Source organism: Tachypleus tridentatus, chromosome 2, assembly GCF_004210375.1.
Source record: "Tachypleus tridentatus isolate NWPU-2018 chromosome 2, ASM421037v1, whole genome shotgun sequence".
Lineage (NCBI taxonomy): Eukaryota > Metazoa > Arthropoda > Merostomata > Xiphosura > Limulidae > Tachypleus > Tachypleus tridentatus.
In genome coordinates this window covers 38650472-38668470 of record NC_134826.1, presented here as the reverse complement: position 1 = coordinate 38668470, position 17999 = coordinate 38650472, and the positions used below count along the sequence as shown (strand labels likewise).

The window sequence follows — 17999 nt, the reverse complement described above, 5'->3', positions numbered from 1 at the left end:
TTTTACAACCCATCTATGAAATTAAACTCTCACAATAGTTTGGTTTGTTTGTTTTGGAATTTCGCACAAAGCTACTCGAGGGCTATCTGTGCTAGCCGTCCCTAATTTAGCAATGTAAGATTAGAGGGAAGGCAGCTAGTCATCACCACCCACCACCAACTCTTGGGCTACTCTTTTACCAACGAATAGTGGGATTGACCGTCACGTTATAACGCCCCCACGGCTGAAAGGTCGAGCATGTTTGGCGCGACCGGGGAATAGTTTAGTCTCAAACTAGGCAGCCATGTAAGTGAATAATTATTTCTCGATTAATAACGTTCTTGAAAGTTTCAGAAATGTTAACTTGTCTTTTCAACCTTGCACTAACCACAGTTTGGAAAAGTATTATGAAAAAGTTCGAATTTAATATTCAAAAGGTGTGCGAGTTCGTAAATTACATTTTAATTTGAAATCGTGACAAGTCATTAATATAAAAAAATACTGCAACCAACTTCTTTCTTTACAGACTCATTTACCTCGTATTAAACACAGCTTGATTGGATTGCATATTGTCTGGACACACCAAACGCGCCTAGAGTTACTAAACTATAAGGAAGTCGTAAGTAAGGCGCGGCAGGGTGCTAGTTGTTTTCTACCATGAACCTATTAAATATTAAATACGAACAGGTCCTTGTCCTCCACCTACGTGACAACAGAATATATTTGCTTTTATTATCCATAGAGAAGTCACATTTTCAAATTTTTATAACAACAATAAAAGAAAATCAAACAACAACAGCAAAACTGGTATCTGAAAATTTAAGTCTTTTCGAATGAACAATTTCTAAAAGTTTACACACCTACCCATTTGTCAACAAAGAAACTTTCCTTATTCGAAATTTGTAGCAATTTGCAAAAGTACTTATTACAAATTTCAAAATAACAAACACGGCGCTCATAGTACACAAAGGAACTTTTGGTCTTCACAGGTACACAGATTTCCTCCAAGAGTAGTCGAGTTGGATCCACCGAAAATCAGGAAACTCGATGTTAGATGCACACGATTGTTTAAGTTTAATTAGAGTATTCTGATTTAGATGGTTTAAACATAATGCGACTGTAAATTTAGTTATTTTTAGAAGCGATAGTTTATCGCAAGCACGTAACTGTGTACTAATCATACAATCATACATTGCGAGTTCAAGTGATGTGAATTGGAGTTTGTTGTATTATTACATCAAATTAGAAAAACCTTTTAAGTTCTTGTTGTTTTAAGTGACTGTTATTGCATCATAATATTTCGTAGTGTGTGTGTGTGGATCTTTTTCGGCCACTATCAGGCTATTATAAATACGCTCTCAAAATGTAGTTCTAATTAGTTAGACAGTTAAATAAACGGGTAGATCTTATCACAAAGAGCGTATAATGGCAATTTTTAAAGTGACGTTGTTGCAGGATGTATTGTAATAGCAGATTAGGGAAAAACTTGTCAAAATGCGTTCTAAATTAATTGAACCAGTCTGTCCGGAATTTGACATAAAAGAGAATTATTCAAAGCTCTGGATGCAACAGTAATAATCAACAGTGCAACGAACATTTGTCTATACGTTTGACTTATTTTAATATATTATTTTAAAACAAGTGGGCTGTGTACCGTTTGTTTAAAGTTACAATCTATCGCCAAGAAGTCACAGACACCTATTGTAAACACCTGGCACTAGACAGAAAATGTTTCACAAAGTAAACCTGAATTTTATGACTTTGAGATTGAAAAATGAAAAAGACTGGACACAATGCATAGACAAATGACAATCTTTATTCAGAAAGCAAAACATAATCAAAGTTTAGCAAATATGTACTTGTGCACTATAAAAGGAGCCTATACAGGCGATCTGCGGTACTGAAGGATGTGTTGAACTCCAAAGGAAAATATGTAACACACTAAGAAACATAGCATAGTACACACGAAACAATAACGTTCTTTTCAAGTTGAGTGTGGTACACTTACATCACTGTTGGTAATTCCTGTTGAAAAACTAAAGTAGGTTTGGTTATATCATCAAGGTGTCACCTAACATGCCAATGGATTAATACACCGTCTACTTTCATAATATGTTAAATTTTACAGCGATTTTTCCCACGAGAAGGCAAACATTATATCATAAGTAAAGGTTCAGAACAACAATAGGTAGTCAGAGAGAAAGGAACTTAGCCACATCCCTTGACCAATGCTTTATGTTCAAATTAAAATAATTAAATACGCCAGTAAGCGTGGTAAACGAGAGAGTTAAAAAGGTAATATGCATTTGTGGTACCCTCTTACTCAAATTGTCAAGAAGTGAACTATTAACCGTTTCTAGCAGTGTCAGCTGTTACTGTTTATTAATTCAACGGAAAATGAAAGAGCTTGAAAATAATTAGATTAAAAACAAAAATCTAACTAATAAAAATGTTCACGTAACCTATAAACCTTTATTTCATATTCAGAAAAAAGTATATAACAATACTGACGTGGTTTGATATGATTTTAAACATATATATTACAATGTTAAGATTAAAACATTATTTTGTCATTACATACATTCATACGGTGTGAGGTAGTGCATTACAGAGTATTGAATTCATTATGTTAAAATGATTAGGAATATGTGGATCTACAACCCACGTGTCAAATGTGGTTGACAAAGTCGCAGTAGAACAAACACCTTCTTCAAATTGTGTGGTGTTAAAAACGTAATAAGTTGCCACTAAAAAGTACTGGTGTTTGGAATTAACAGTCCTTTATGATGTAAAATATTCATACACTCAAATCATAAAGAGATTTTTACATCAGAAGTTTAGAGTATCCAAGATGGAGGTATCCATTGTGCTTAAAGGCATCGGAAAAAAAATCTGGAAAGAGACCTACAACAAGTAGTACCTTTGTCACGGTAAGCAAAGTGTGAAATCTTATGATACATTAGAACACAGGAAATCCATGATCACAAGAGTCAGGGGCAAAAATCATTTATATGCCTAAGGTAACAGTACATAACAGACAAGAAGGATCTCCATTGAAAACGAAACCAACGAGGTATAGGTTCACCAAAGTATTTTTTTTCCAGTCGTAAATCCTGATTAACTGTTATACACTTAAAGAAACTGGAGAATAAAAGATGTATTTTTGCTATTCTACATGAAGATAATATACTGATTAGGTTACCAGATGGAGCACTTATGGATTTGTGTGTGTGGTTGGACTGTCGAAATAGGTGTTGAGTTAAAGCAAGCCTCATGTTACTGAATATTAAGCAGTGAACTTAACAGTAAAGTTCTATTTTTACTAATCAACAGATTTCAGCCCTTGACTTATACATACGAGGAACTATTGCGAGGAGGGAAAGCAAAAGGAATAGAGAAAGACATGGATTATGAACTTAAAGATGTTACAGTTATAGGTGATTCCTTGATACGGCATGTAGATAGAATAGTCTGTGGGGTAAATAGGGAGAAAATAGTTAGATTATGATTCCCTGGGGGCTTAGATGAAAGACATAACTGATAGAGCAAGATATATAATGAAGGGGACTGGCAACGATGAAGTTTTTGTTGTGCATGTAAAAGCGAATGGTATAGGGAAGAGTAAATCAGGGAAGCTAATTAATAAATACAAGAGGTCGATAAAAACATTTAAAGATAAAGGCCATAAATTAATTGTGTCAGGGATACTGCCAAGAATTAATTGTGAAGACTACATTTTGAGTAGATCACTAGAACTAAATGCTAGGCTGAAATTATTATGTAAGAATGAGCAGATTAGCTGGTTGGACTTGTGGGATCAGTTAACTTGAAGAAGGAAACCTTTTGGAATGGATGATTTACACTTAATTAGGAAAGAATCCAGCATGTTTGAAAAACTATTAACTCAGTTATAAGGGAAGTTTTAAACAAGGAGTAGATAGTGGTGAGAGCAAATATAAACTAAATGAAACAAAATTGAGATAAAGAGGACACTTTAGAATAGGAGATCAATATAAAAGCAGCTATAAGAACAGGCTTAATTGTTACTATTGTAAAGTCACAAGTATAATAAATAAAATAATTGACTTTAGGGCACAGGAGATTTTGATAAAATAGGAATAACTGAAATATGGTTACAATTGGATGATTTTAATGACAAATGTCTTTGAAATACATGGTTATAGGCTATTTAATAGGGACAAAATAGTAAGGATAGAGGGAAAAGTGGTTCTATATATATAATAAAGTGAGTTGCATCCTGTTGAAGTTGAGAATATTAAGGATAATAGCATGGAGACTGAAGACATTGGAATTTCTGTTAGTGGATATCACGGGAAAAAGCTCTTTGTATGAACTTGCTAGAGAACACCAAATGAAACTGATAAAATTAGTGAAAAACTTTACAGTGACATGTTAATGAAGCCCTAATTATCGGTGTTTTCATTTTCAGACATACTGATTGGATAATGCTATAGTCAAACCATGAAAGTTTGTTTGTTTGTTTTCTTTTAATTTTGCACAAAGCTACACGAGGGTTATCAACGCAAGAGATCCCTTATTTAGCAGTGTAGAACAAGAGAAAAGGCAGCTAGTGATCATCACCCACTGCCAACTCTTGGGCCACTCTTTTATCAACTAATAGTGGAATTGACCGTCACTTTATAACGCCCCACCGCTGAAAGGGCGAGCATGTCTGGTGTGATAGGGATCTGAACCGAAATCTCTCTGATTACGAGTCCAGCGCTTTAACCATCTGGCTATGCCGGGCCTAGCCATAAGGGACTAAAAGTTTTTGAAAACTGTTCAAGATCGATCTCTTCAGAAGTTGATTAAGGAACCTACTAAAAATAACGCTATTTTAGAGTTACTATCAGCTTTCAATACAAAAATTGTTGAGAGGGTGGAAATTAGGGAACATTTAAGTACAAGTGATCATTGTAGAAGTAAGTTTGATATTTTGCTGCAAATGGAAATCAGGAATAATGATACTTTTAATCCAAATTCCAAAAAGCAAATTTTTAAGGGATGCAACAGAAATTATCTGTTGTGAATTGGAGAACTGAGTTATTTGAAGATACTGAGTAAATGTGGAAAGTTTTAAAGTAAAATATTTCAATATTTAAAGCAAATATATTCCTTAGAGAAAGAAGAGTAGCTTCAAGTAAAAACCAGGTTGGCTCACAAAGGTTGTAAGAGATGAAATTGAAGAAAATTTTCAAATTTAACAAATTTCAATTGACTTTTATTATAGAAGATTCAGACTGTTACAGAAGATCAAGAAAGTTGGTCAAACTGGAAATTAGGACATCCAAAACGATGTGTAAAAAAACGTTGGCTGAAAATATAAAAATTAATAATAAGGATTTTCTAAGGTACATAAGGAGAAAGCAAATGTTAGAATGTGGGTAGGACTCTTGAGGGATAATAAAGGAAGGGTTGTATCTGATAAAGAAGCCTTTATTTCAGTTTCAGTAACCAGTTTTATTTCATTGCTGAATTAAAGAATAACCGATTTTATAACAAGATTGAATTAATATTTTTATTAATAATTTAGTCAATAGGCTCAAGTTTTCAGACGAAAAGACACGATTTTGTAGAAAAGGACATCATTTTACTGCCAAAATCTATATAGTTATAAGGAGCACACGAGTATTAATTATCCTTTTAAACTTTCTATTCACGTGTTTAAAATCAATGACCTAGGAATTCTCCAGCTACATACCGATAAAACGAAAATTAAACAGTGAGTAAATTACGCTTAAGAAGTACAACTGTTTTTTTTTCCAAGCTATCTTCCCTCACAAAGTGGCATAGCGATATGTCTACGGACTTAAAACGCCCAAAACGTATTTCGATATCCGTGGTGGGTAGAGCACAGATAGCCTATTGTATAGCTTTGTGTTCACATCATTTTACTGCCAAAATCTATATAGTTATAAGGAGCACACGAGTATTTATAAAACTAGAGATTTAATTTTTATTTTAACATCTAAAGTAAATAAAGCCTAATGCTTTGATTAATTCAAATTCATTTATCTCATTTAAAAAATATCGTGACCCACGCACATAAAACAAAGAAACAAGTTTGAGTGGGAAGACAATAGTGGGGTAGGAATTTGCATCCTAAACAGAACTTTTCGCGTACGTAGGTAAAGGGTCAGGTCAGAAAACCCTAGAATATTTTATAGTCTTTAATTTTGAACTAGTCACAAGAGTAAAGCCACCCAGCCAGTAATACCAGCCGCTGCAAGGGCAATGTCCGGCTATTAAAACTGAATAACGAGACTGACTGCCACTTTTTTTATGCCTTCCGCTAACATTACGGTGCGTGTTCTTTGGTAACGCATTTCGAACCTTGGCCGTTAAATTTATAGCCCGAAACGTTAACCATCAAGACCCGCCCAACCAATCTGACGAGTGGGATTCAAAGAGTAATAGAGATTCACCATTATCCTTTTAAACTTTCTATTCACGTGTTTAAAATCAATGACCTAGGAATTCTCCAGCTACATACCGATAAAACGAAAATTAAACAGTGAGTAAATTATGCTTAAAAGTACAACTGTTTTTTCCCAAGCTATCTTCCCTCACCAAGTGGCATAGCGATATGTCTACAGACTTAAAACGCCCGAAACGTATTTCGATATCCGTGGTTGGTAGAGCACAGATAGCCTATTGTATAGCTTTGTGTTCACTTACAAACAAACAAATAAACCTCGAAGAAAATTATATACACTTAATTTCCCTTTCTGGGCCTGGCATGGCCTAGCGCGTTAAGGCGTGCGCTTCGTAATCTGAGGGTTGCGGGTTCGCGCCCGAGTCGCGCCAAACATGCTCGCCCTCCCAGCCGTTTCGGGGGGGAATCATGTTGACTATAATTAAAATTTTTACCAGTTTTAAAATACAAATTCGTTTTGAGTTATTCAATAAAAAATAGTTATTTTAGTGTCTGAAAATTTAAAACCAGCTTTGGTAAAACGCAACAAGCGTGGTGTATGGAATCAGCTTATTCTTTTTAAAATTTTCTTACAAAACTTTACAAACGGCAATTTGCGTATAATAATCCCTAACGTTTGATAAACATAAAATTTGGAAAAGGCAGATAGTCAAAGACACCCACTTCAGACTTTTGGGATACTATAATTGAATAATGAGATCATCATTCTTATATCCCACACACGGCTAAACATTGGGAAAAGGGCTTTGATGGCAAAGGGATGCAAACCCTCAGTTTTCGATTTTTTTTTTCAAGAGTCAAATGAAATGAAACACGATGAAAGAAAAACAACTTGATTCTATACAGTCGTGTAAATAAAGAATAAGCGAGAGAAATTACGATATTCACCACCCACAAGACAGTACAATTAACATTTTAATATTTTTAATTTTCGAATATACTCTTTCGCGCAAGGTTACACGAGGGCTATTTACACTAGCCGTTCCTGATTTAGCAGTGTGAGACCATAGGGAAGGCAGCTAGTAATCACCACCTACCGTTAACTCTTGGGATACTCTTTTACCAACGAATAGTAAGATTGACCGCACGTTATAGCGAAGGTCCGGCATGACCAGGTGAGTTAAGGCGTTCGACTCATAACCCGAGGGTCGCGGGTTCGAATCCCGGTCGCACCAAACATACTCGCCCTTTCAGCCGTGGGGGCGTTATAATGTTAGGTCAATCCCACTATTCGTTGGTAAAAGAGTAGCCCAAGAGTTGGCGGTGGGTGGTGATGAAATGACGAGCCCCCTTCCCTCTAGTCTTACACTCCAAAATTAGGGACGGCTAATGTAAATAGCCCTCGTGTAACTTTGCGCGAAATTAAAATAAACAAGAAAAACAAAACATTAAAGCGTCCCCCGCTGTTGAAAGGGAGAACATGTTTGGTGTAACGATGGATTCGAACCTGCGCCCCTCAGTTTACGAGTCGAACACCCTAACCACCTGGCCACACCGGGCTGTCCAAAAGATGTTCTTTGTGAAATGCATTGACAAAATATGGCGAATCAAGCTATGATACACAACTCTCAAAGTGATCTAGTTAGAGTAGAATATGAATTACTTACAATTCTAAAAGTGTTTTAAGAAATCGATTTATGCAATCTAATACTTTATTAACATTTATGTGTTTTAATATCAATAGAAGCCTTGCGAAAGTAGATTTACATATTATTAAACACGCCCTATACATTTTGAGGGTTTTGAACTTGAACTTGAAATATCTCTTACGAACAAGCTGTATGTTGCCAACAGTTACATCCATTTGTCAAACAGAACCGCAATAAAAGTTGATAACGAATAGCGATAGAATTGGAGATCACGTCTTATAATCAAGGAACGTTGAGTTGGCGCCGACTTATACGTGCATGGACTTGCTTGTTTAGCTAAGTTGCAATGAACAATTAATAACAGAAGCTGACACTTATTTGAATATGTAAAAAAGAAAGAAAAACTTGCCGGCCGAAAGTTAGGAGCACTTGCTAGACAAGCTGGTCCACTTAAATAGACGCAGAGCTATAATGCAAGACCATAAGAACAAAATGGTCTTATTTCTTCTTGCATGTCTGTGTATGTTCTCGGTTCAAATGCAAATAAGTACAGAGGCATCAAGCAGAGAAACTACTTAATGTCATGCATGCCTCCGTTATCATGGCTGTGAGAGGGCGCAGCACGGATCCATTACGCGAGTCATGGATCTTCGGGCGGATTACTCGTTTTCAAGCAAGTTTTTCTAAAGCAAAATCTGATTCGGGAAATGCGTCCATTACGCATCGGTGAAACACGTGAGCATTACCTATTTGGGACTGGTCTCTCTTGCAGTGTGATATTAGCAACACATTTTTATTGCAGGTTTGAACAGAACCGTAGGATTAACGAAAGCTTATCTTAAAATTTAGGGCTCATTGTAAAATCTAGACAACATAAAGGAATCCCTTACAAGTTATTAATAAAATGTAAAGTCCACTGTACATCATGTAAAAATAATAATTTTTATTTTGCATGTTTTGATAAGAAGTTTGGTCAAAAACAGGATTTTTATGTTTGTGTTTAAGCTGATAAACGTGCACTAATGTTGTTGATGTGGAAAGCCACATGTGACTTTTAAACAGAATTTTATCCACTGTTCTGTGAGCTTCACTAACTCAGTAGGCAAGTGCGAGTACAAATGTATTACAAATTAAACTGCGCAAAGTTGTTTGGAAATGCTATTCACGTGGCCCCTTCCTGTGAGAACTATAAAGATGAAATTCACAGGGTGCTAGGTCAGGACTATATATTAGGGGGTGAGGATGAGTGAGCATTTGACTCCACAAGTACCCGTTGTTTGAAACAAATCTCACTTGTAGATGCCATTTGGAAATTGTACCCTAACCTAAAACTATCGTGTAAACACAAGCATATGTTAACACTAGCAGTAAACCGATACAGACCTATTATTATATCTATACATGAGCCATAAATGATTCATATCCAACCTCGAGAAAAAAAATCCCATTTCCTTCTCAACATCTTTCATATGCCACCCCCCAGCGGCACACCGCGAGAAACCGCGTTTCGATACCCGCGTGGGCAGAGCACAGATAACCCATTGTGTAGTGTAGCTTAGTGCTTGATTCAAAAACAAACAAACAAACAAACTTCTTTCATTACTTAGTACTGTAAGGATTCCTAGAGACATTTTTGTTAGCCATCAACCTACACCGAGGTTGTTTTGGATCACTGATCGTGAACCATATTTCAAAAAAATTGTTTCACCTGAAACAAGCGTTAGAGACTTACTGTCAGCTATAATGTTAATTCGTTAGCTAAAGCCATGAGAAATGGAGTACATAGATATAATCCTCAATACCAACTTCCGTAAAAATATACAAATAGCGCATCTTGATTCACAAAGTTATTTTCCAAAGTTAATTGAAAGAGAAACAACAGCAGCAGTTGCAGTTTAAAACCTTTCATTGCTAAATAACATTTGGTGTTTGATATAAATAAACTGACAAAATATTAGAAATATTCTCTTGTGAAAGATACTTAAAGGTTAAATTTAGCACCTGTGTAGAGAGGGGTGTCTTATTAGTTTTATGGGTAGAGTTCAGTTAAAGGTTAAATTTAACACCTGTGTAGAAAGGGGTGCCTTATTAGTTTTGTAGGTAAAATTCAGTTATTAAATATAAAACCTGTGTAGAGAAGGGTGTCTTATTAGTTTTATGGGTAGGGTTCAGTTAAAGGTTAAATCTAAAACCTGTGTAGAGAGGGGTGCCTTATTAGCTTTATGAGCAGAGTTCAACTTCGCACATATATTTTTGTGTGGTCAATTAGCAAGATAAGTTTACGTTCCCTCACTACTGACTACCATTTTAGCAGATCTGTTGCCAGATGTGGTGATTTTCGAACAAGTATTAGCGTGTTATCGTTGTAAAGTATATTAGAATTAACGGTTATTATGTCAACTACCATCTTGCTGTTTTAAGTTGCTTATCTCTAATATCATCATTAACAAAACGGATAATAGTTAATGTTCTAAAACGAACAATAAGTTTTATAACAGTTGATAGCATTTTAAAATATCTAGCAGAAATATTTTGATTTCATCGTTTTCGAATTTTTATTGGAAGTTTGATTGTGGCTCGTTCGTTACACATGGTTGCTTTAATATTTCATCAATACGAGCGATCTCTGCTTCAACCTCTGTATAGTTGAGAAACATTAGTTACTATTTCAAAAAGTCATTAATTGAAATATATGAACTACTTTATGACCACAAGCTATTAGAACTATTGTTTAACATTTGACTTGTAAGAGTATAAAATATTCCTTCGTCAGACAAGTAAATCAGGTGAGGAAGAACAAAAAAAACATTTGACAAGAACGTTCATTACAGAATTCACTCAAATGTACTACGAAAGAAGTACTTATTTGTAAGGAGATCCAAGGTATAGTACTTTTAACCGGTAATCGATATCTACATAAATATAACCGTAATAGCGATCCTACTTAGAATATGTGGACACTAAACACATCAAATGTAGTCATACATTTTTTAACGAAATGTAACAATCACCTTCTTAATATTTAGCAGCAATATACAAAACAACGCGGAAAACATAGGTACTAAATAATAAAGTTTGCTATGAGACAAGTATTTGAGAGCAGGAAGGCAGAAGCAAATATGGACAGTCTGCTTCTGACGAAATACGAAACGAGGTGTAAATATTAAGCTCGTATGTACGGTGACGGAAGCAAGACTTCATTGGTTATAGCACTCAGTCTCGAAAATGAAAGTGTTAAACTATACAAATGTGAAACGTATTTTCTTTTATGTTACATCAACCGAACAAAATCAAAACACCTACAGTAAAGAGCAGATCGTCTTACTGACCACAAGGTTCGTACGACTCACAAAAGGTAGATTATGTATCCGTCATCATCCAGCAGTGGTCTGTCTAATAAGTTTGAAACAGCGACGAAGGTAAGAAGTTATAACCACAGTCAAATATAATGAAAACAACAACGAAAGTAAGAAGTTATGACTATAGGCAAATATAGTGAAAACAACAACGAAGGTAAAAAGTTATGACTGCAGTCGAATAGGGTGAAAACAACGACGAAGGTAAAAAGTTATAACCACAGTCAAATATGGTGAAAACAACGACGAAGGTAAAAAGTTATAACCACAGTCAAATATGGTGAAAACAACGACGAAGGTAAAAAGTTATAACCACAGTCAAATATAGTGAAAACAACAACGAAGGTAAAAAGTTATGACTGCAGTCGAATAGGGTGAAAATAACGACGAAAGTAAGAAATTATGAGTATAGTCAAATAGGGTGAAAACAACGACGAAAGTAAGAAATTATGAGTATAGCCAAATAGGGTGAAAACAACAACGAAGGTAAGAAATTATGAGTATAGTCAAATAGGGTGAAAACAACGACGAAAGTAAGAAATTATGAGTATAGTCAAATAGGGTGAAAACAACGACGAAAGTAAGAAATTATGAGTATAGTCAAATAGGGTGAAAACAACGACGAAAGTAAGAAATTATGAGTATAGTCAAATAGGGTGAAAACAACGACGAAAGTAAGAAATTATGAGTATAGCCAAATAGGGTGAAAACAACGACGAAAGTAAGAAATTATGAGTATAGCCAAATAGGGTGAAAACAACAACGAAGGTAAGAAATTATGAGTATAGTCAAATAGGGTGAAAACAACGACGAAAGTAAGAAATTATGAGTATAGTCAAATAGGGTGAAAACAACGACGAAAGTAAGAAATTATGAGTATAGTCAAATAGGGTGAAAACAACGACGAAAGTAAGAAATTATGAGTATAGTCAAATAGGGTGAAAACAACGACGAAAGTAAGAAATTATGAGTATAGTCAAATAGGGTGAAAACAACAACGAAGGTAAGAAGTTACTACTGCAGTGCTTATCGATTACTACCACAAAAAGCCGATACGTTTTTATCGTTGCTGTCAGGTAAACAAACATGTTCCATTTAAAATAGTAGTCAACCACTGGGATATATGTTATATTGGATGTTACGTCCTGAGCATAGGCACCTAACTCATAGGGAAAAGGAGAAAGATGCACAGTCACTTTTCACCCACCGTATGCATAATATATACAACAACTTTTTAGTGTCACCACTATCTACAGGACAATCTATTAACCTTTTAAACTACATTCGAATGTTTTTTTTTCTTGCTACCACAAAAAGAATTAAAACAACAATTATGACTTCCATGCTTCTAGGAGTTTTTAGAATATACTATCATTCGACCTTAGATGAATAATTGTTTGTTTGTTTATTTGTTTTTGAATTTCGCGCAAAGCTACACGAGGGCTATCTACACTAGCCGTTCCTAATTTTGTAGTTTAAGACTAGAGAGAAGGCAGCTTGTCGTCACCACCCATGCTAACTCTTGGCCTACGTTTTTACCAACGAATAGTGGGATTGATCGTACATTATAGTGCCTCCACTGTTGAAAGGGTGAGCATTTTTGGTGTGACGGGATAAAATTTATTTTTTCTATCATTCTGCGGGTCCAATTTGAAATATTTAGTGCCACAACTATTTGGAATTTATGCATAATAATTCTCGCTATTTATTTTGTCAAATGATAGATTTTTCACTGTTCATCTTTCTCATTGAGAGACGAATATATGTATATTTGAGGTCTGGCATGGCCTTGTTGTTAGGGTCACTCAATCGCAACCTCCGGGTCGCGAATTCGACTACATGTCGTCAAACGTGTTCGCCCTTTCAGCCGTGGGGGCGGTTTAAAGTGACAGTCAACCCCAGCTATTCGTTGGCAAAAGGGTAGGCCAAGACTTCGCAGTAGGTCGTAATGAGTAACTGTCTTCCCCAAGTTTTTTACTGCTAAATTAGAAACGGTTAACGCAGATAGCCTTCGTGTAGCTTTGCGCAAAATTCAGAACAAACTAAATATATATACGTGTATCTTTGTACAAACTTCACAACAAATTTATATCTCTTAGTCAGATACATATAGCTAATCAATAAAAAAAGACTGATACTGTTAAGCATATGTGTAAATACAGCGCGTTTTAAACATATCTTGGCTTCATGTCCCTATTTCCAAACAGTTCCTTCTCAGAATTAATTTAAATAATAACAGATCAATACCACAACACTCATAGTTATATGCCTACGGCTTGCAGATCCACAGATACTGCTGAAAAGCCAACTCTTATACATATAAACAATATGAAACACGCACAAAAGGTAACTCTCGCTCAAAATGTAAGATAATTAATAAACGTGTGTATATATATATAAATCTTCATACTGTATTTTGAACAAACGAAGAACACTATCGAGGAGTACCTGGTTAATATGAATGAAAGATGCTCAGAGTTGAGATTCAACCAGATTGTTGTTCCCTGACATCAGAAATTTACTTGTGTTTGTATACCACAAATATGCGTTTCCAAACACCGACGTTAAGCTGCGAAAAATAGTCGTTGTTTTGAATTTTAACAAATACACTTTTTTTGTAAATGAAATTCTACCCTGAAGCGTTTCTGTTTAACTGGTTTATGGCAGACGGAATTAATTTTGTGACTTTTACCTAAAGCAATAACAAATACACATTCATAAAACGTATAGATAACTCATGAGAGTAGGTTTATAAAGCATAATAAACTAATTCCTACTGAAACTTTTCGAAGACCTAAACGTACCTATTTTGACGATTATACAACGAAATATATTTGAGTTAGTTTCAAATGTGAATCAAACAGCACTTTCCTTATCGTTAAAGCTGTGATTAAAATAAGTTTTACAGATACAAACAACTTCTGTCTTTTCTGTCATTTCGTTCACACCTGGCGATTTTTTAAAGAGTTAGACGCACAGTTTTGGTTTTGACATCTCTTTCGTTAATATAATTATTACAGTAACACGAATGACGGAAATAAAATAACATCTTAACACAAGGCTTAACAACACACATCTATCACGAGAATGCTTTTCTTTCAGAAAATATGTCGCAATCGCTATTAAAACGTAAAGTATAAAGTGGAGAACCAATGGTTAATTAGCTAGCAGAATAAGTAAAAGATAAAATTAATATACGTTCTTAAATGAATAAAATCTAGAAAGATTTGTTCATCACCGATATTAACTTCAGTTTTCAAATATACAAAAAGAGGAACTTATAATACGTGTTGGAAAGTATATTTGTTAATGTTATAGAAAGATAAACGAGTCTTTTCGCTCATACTTTGCGCAGTTATCTCATAGAAATTCGAGACTTACACGAAGTACTTACACAATTACTTTACTACAGCAATGAGCTTGATTTCAAACGGTTAGTAATAAAAGAAACTCAAGCGAACTCTTCTAAAGTCATATACATTTAATCATTGGTTCTGAGCTGCATGCATAGAACATTACACTTTTCTCAATTATAAATATACATACGTGAGATCTACTCAAGTGTTTTAATGGCAATAGGTCACGCAAACAATGTATTATTGTCTAACACGACAATTGTGCCAGCCAAATACACAAACTAGCTTTCAAAGAAATGTATAAACATTTATTCACTACAGTACACTGGGTTTCAGGCTAGAAACTCTTTTTTAAAGTACATTTTCCTAACTTTTCATATATATCTTCTTTAAACACCATGTATGAAGTACCTTTTCGACGGCGTAGCCTGCTCCATATCTGATGATAGGTGGCTAGAGAGTGGTTGTTGTTATTCGACAAATCTTGGATAGTCCACAAGAGCAAGGCGGTGGTTGAGGCTAAACTACCATTTTTATTGTTGGACACTCTGGCCATGGTGGTGCCGTGATTATCTCACGAGCCCACAATAACCTTTCTTTGCTCCAAGGAAAGCTCACCGCTACACGCACTTGGCCCCAGACAAAGAACGTTAGCAACGTTGCATCTGATCAGAACGGTGCTCGCCGTTCTTCTATGTTGCAGGTTTGTCTTTTCCCTTTGCGGCCTCTTAAATGTGAGAGGGTAGAATGAGTGTGGGGGGGAGAGGAGAACTTTAGTCCGTTACCTGTCTGGTGCAGCCCGTCTGGGCTGGGATAAAGGAAGCAACCCAGAAGAACTTACGCGTCTCTGAGTGCATGGTCCATTTCTCTCCCCCTACTTTTCCCTCCTCCGCCTTCCCACGTCGTGCGTATAGCTGGACATTTTATCGGATGCAAACTTTATTGCAAAGTAAGGTAAAGTCTACTTGTCTTTTGTACAGATAATTTATCAAAAAAGTTTTGTGAGCACGCATTATAAAACAGGCACCTTCACGACATGTTATTTATACACATATTTTCACAATTTCGATAAACAAAGCACATAACAAATACTGATAACTTTTGTGTTCACCTAGAAACTAGTAGAAGCTTAACATCTGTGACGAAAGACTAGTCGATTTATTTCATGAATCATTATGTACGTTCCGATACATTCTACTAACAATTCCAGTCCTTCATCTTGGAATTACAAAGTAAAACAGCGACTTACTATACTACAATATTAAAATCGAAAAAAAATTCACTCTCAACTGTGATGTGAATACAGTCATATATTTAAGACACTGGGCAATGAACAGATTAACCAACATAAGATGCATTGATTCCTTGTACATTTGTAGTGCCCTCTGGTAGTACAGTTGAAGTGTTTATCAACTTTTTCATATGCTTTGTTCGGTAAAAAACTTACCTGTGAAGAAAATATATTATTACTATTATTAACTTATCACTATTTTGGGCATGAATAAAGCAGGTTTTACAACTAATAATAAACAAACTTTTCAAACTGAAAAATATTCAAACAACGTGTGTTTTTGTGAGTCTTCTTATAACAAAGCCACATGGGGCTATTTGCTGGGCCCGGCGTGGCCAAGCGTGTTAAGACGTGCGACTCGTAATCTGAGGGTCGCGAGTTCGCATCCCCGTCGCGCCAAATATGCTCGCCATTTCAATCGTGGGGGCGTTATAATGTTACGGTCAATTCCACTATTCGCTGGTAAAAGAGTAGCCCAAGTGTTGGCGGTGGGTGGTGATGACTAGCTGCCTTCCCTCTAGTCTTACACTGCTAAATTAGGGACGGCTAGCACAGATAGCCCTCTAGTAGCTTTGTGAAAAATTAAAAACAAACAAACAAAACAAAGTATTTGTCCCCTTATGTAAATCCATACTTAACACACTCTTACAGGTGACATATATTCAAACTGAAATAACAATATAATAAAGTAATATTTACTGAAAATGAAATATCAGTAAATACACATATAATTATTAACAAAGCTCTTAATTCGGTTTCATTTTGACCAGATTAAGGTCTCAAATTAAGGTGTTTTGCAAAAATTATTTTTTAATCATTTCTTTATGTGTTTATATCATTACGATGTAACGGTATTTGTTTGTTATTGGTATGCCTCAACATGCAGAACAGAGACGTCACCACAATGTTTACTAGAAGGACGTTATGAAAGATACGCCAAATATTACCGTAAAACATTTAGTAAACTGACATACCAAGACGTGTCATGTTCTGTCGTGTAACATTCATTAAATGGATGTGCCAAGATACAAGTCGCGTATTAATTTGCAGGACAAGAACGTCACCATAATGTGTGTCAGAAGTCTTTCTTAACCTGATGATGACTTAGAGGGGAAAAAACGTTTTTATTTGTTACGTGTTTTAAATAAATGTTTTTAATACCTGTATCAGCCGTTTCTATTACTACACACGCACGTGCGCGCACGCACACACATACACATATATAACGAACAGATGTAAACAATAATGAAGAACCTACTCGAAGTTTGACGGATCCAATAATTCGGTACAGCACATTTTACGTCGCTGTAACCATATAGAATCCGCTTATTTATTTGCAGTACGGTTCATGTTGTATTTGCTATAAGCCTGAGCCCAACAAATGGGGTAGAGGGAACTAGCTCTACTAAAACATCTGTAATAAATGGCACTTCTGTTGGGCTTGACCTGTTTATAGATGTTTTCGTAATGATACACTTACTTTTTAAACCATTAAAACTGTGTTTTTATTGAGTTGCGATAAACGATCAATAAAATCATTATCATAGATATCCTGTGCGAGTTCCAAAGAGAGAAAAATTAAAATGTTAACTTAGAATTTGTAGCAAAAAAACAAGTCACAAATTATTGTTTTGTATAGTAAAACCCAAAGTAACAAGTCACAAATTATTGTTTTGTATAGTGAAACCCAAAGGTAACTTGCATATAGCCGCTCCTAGTTAAAAGTTACACAAGGTGCTGTTTACACATAACTGTCTCTGGTTTTAGCTGATAGTTTAGAGGAAAGGCAACTAAAGAAGTTCCAATCAGAAACTTCTGGGTTGCTCTTATCTTACAGTAGTGGAAATTAAAAGCCACACTTACAATGTACTCAAGCCTCAGAAATTACGGAGCGCGTTTTTGAGGAAACGCGTCACGATCTATGAATCTTCAGCATTACAACCTCATTATGCTCTCCATAGAACTACATCA

The 17999-nt window shown here is 35.4% G+C and overlaps 1 protein-coding gene across 2 annotated transcripts in view; it reads right to left on the bottom strand.

Moving 5' to 3' along the window:
• Positions 1-17999, bottom strand: part of LOC143241092 (protein limb expression 1 homolog) — a 77792-nt gene that overhangs the window by 32935 nt on the left and 26858 nt on the right. Inside the window, exon 1 of one of the 2 annotated variants that reach the window (XM_076484636.1) lies at positions 15149-15685. The exons of the other annotated variant lie outside the window; for it this stretch is intronic. Coding sequence (XP_076340751.1) covers positions 15149-15293 — 145 coding nt within the window. The 5' untranslated portion in view covers positions 15294-15685. Of the gene's footprint in view, positions 1-15148; positions 15686-17999 lie in introns of those variants that run through there. 2 annotated transcript variants of the gene reach the window in all.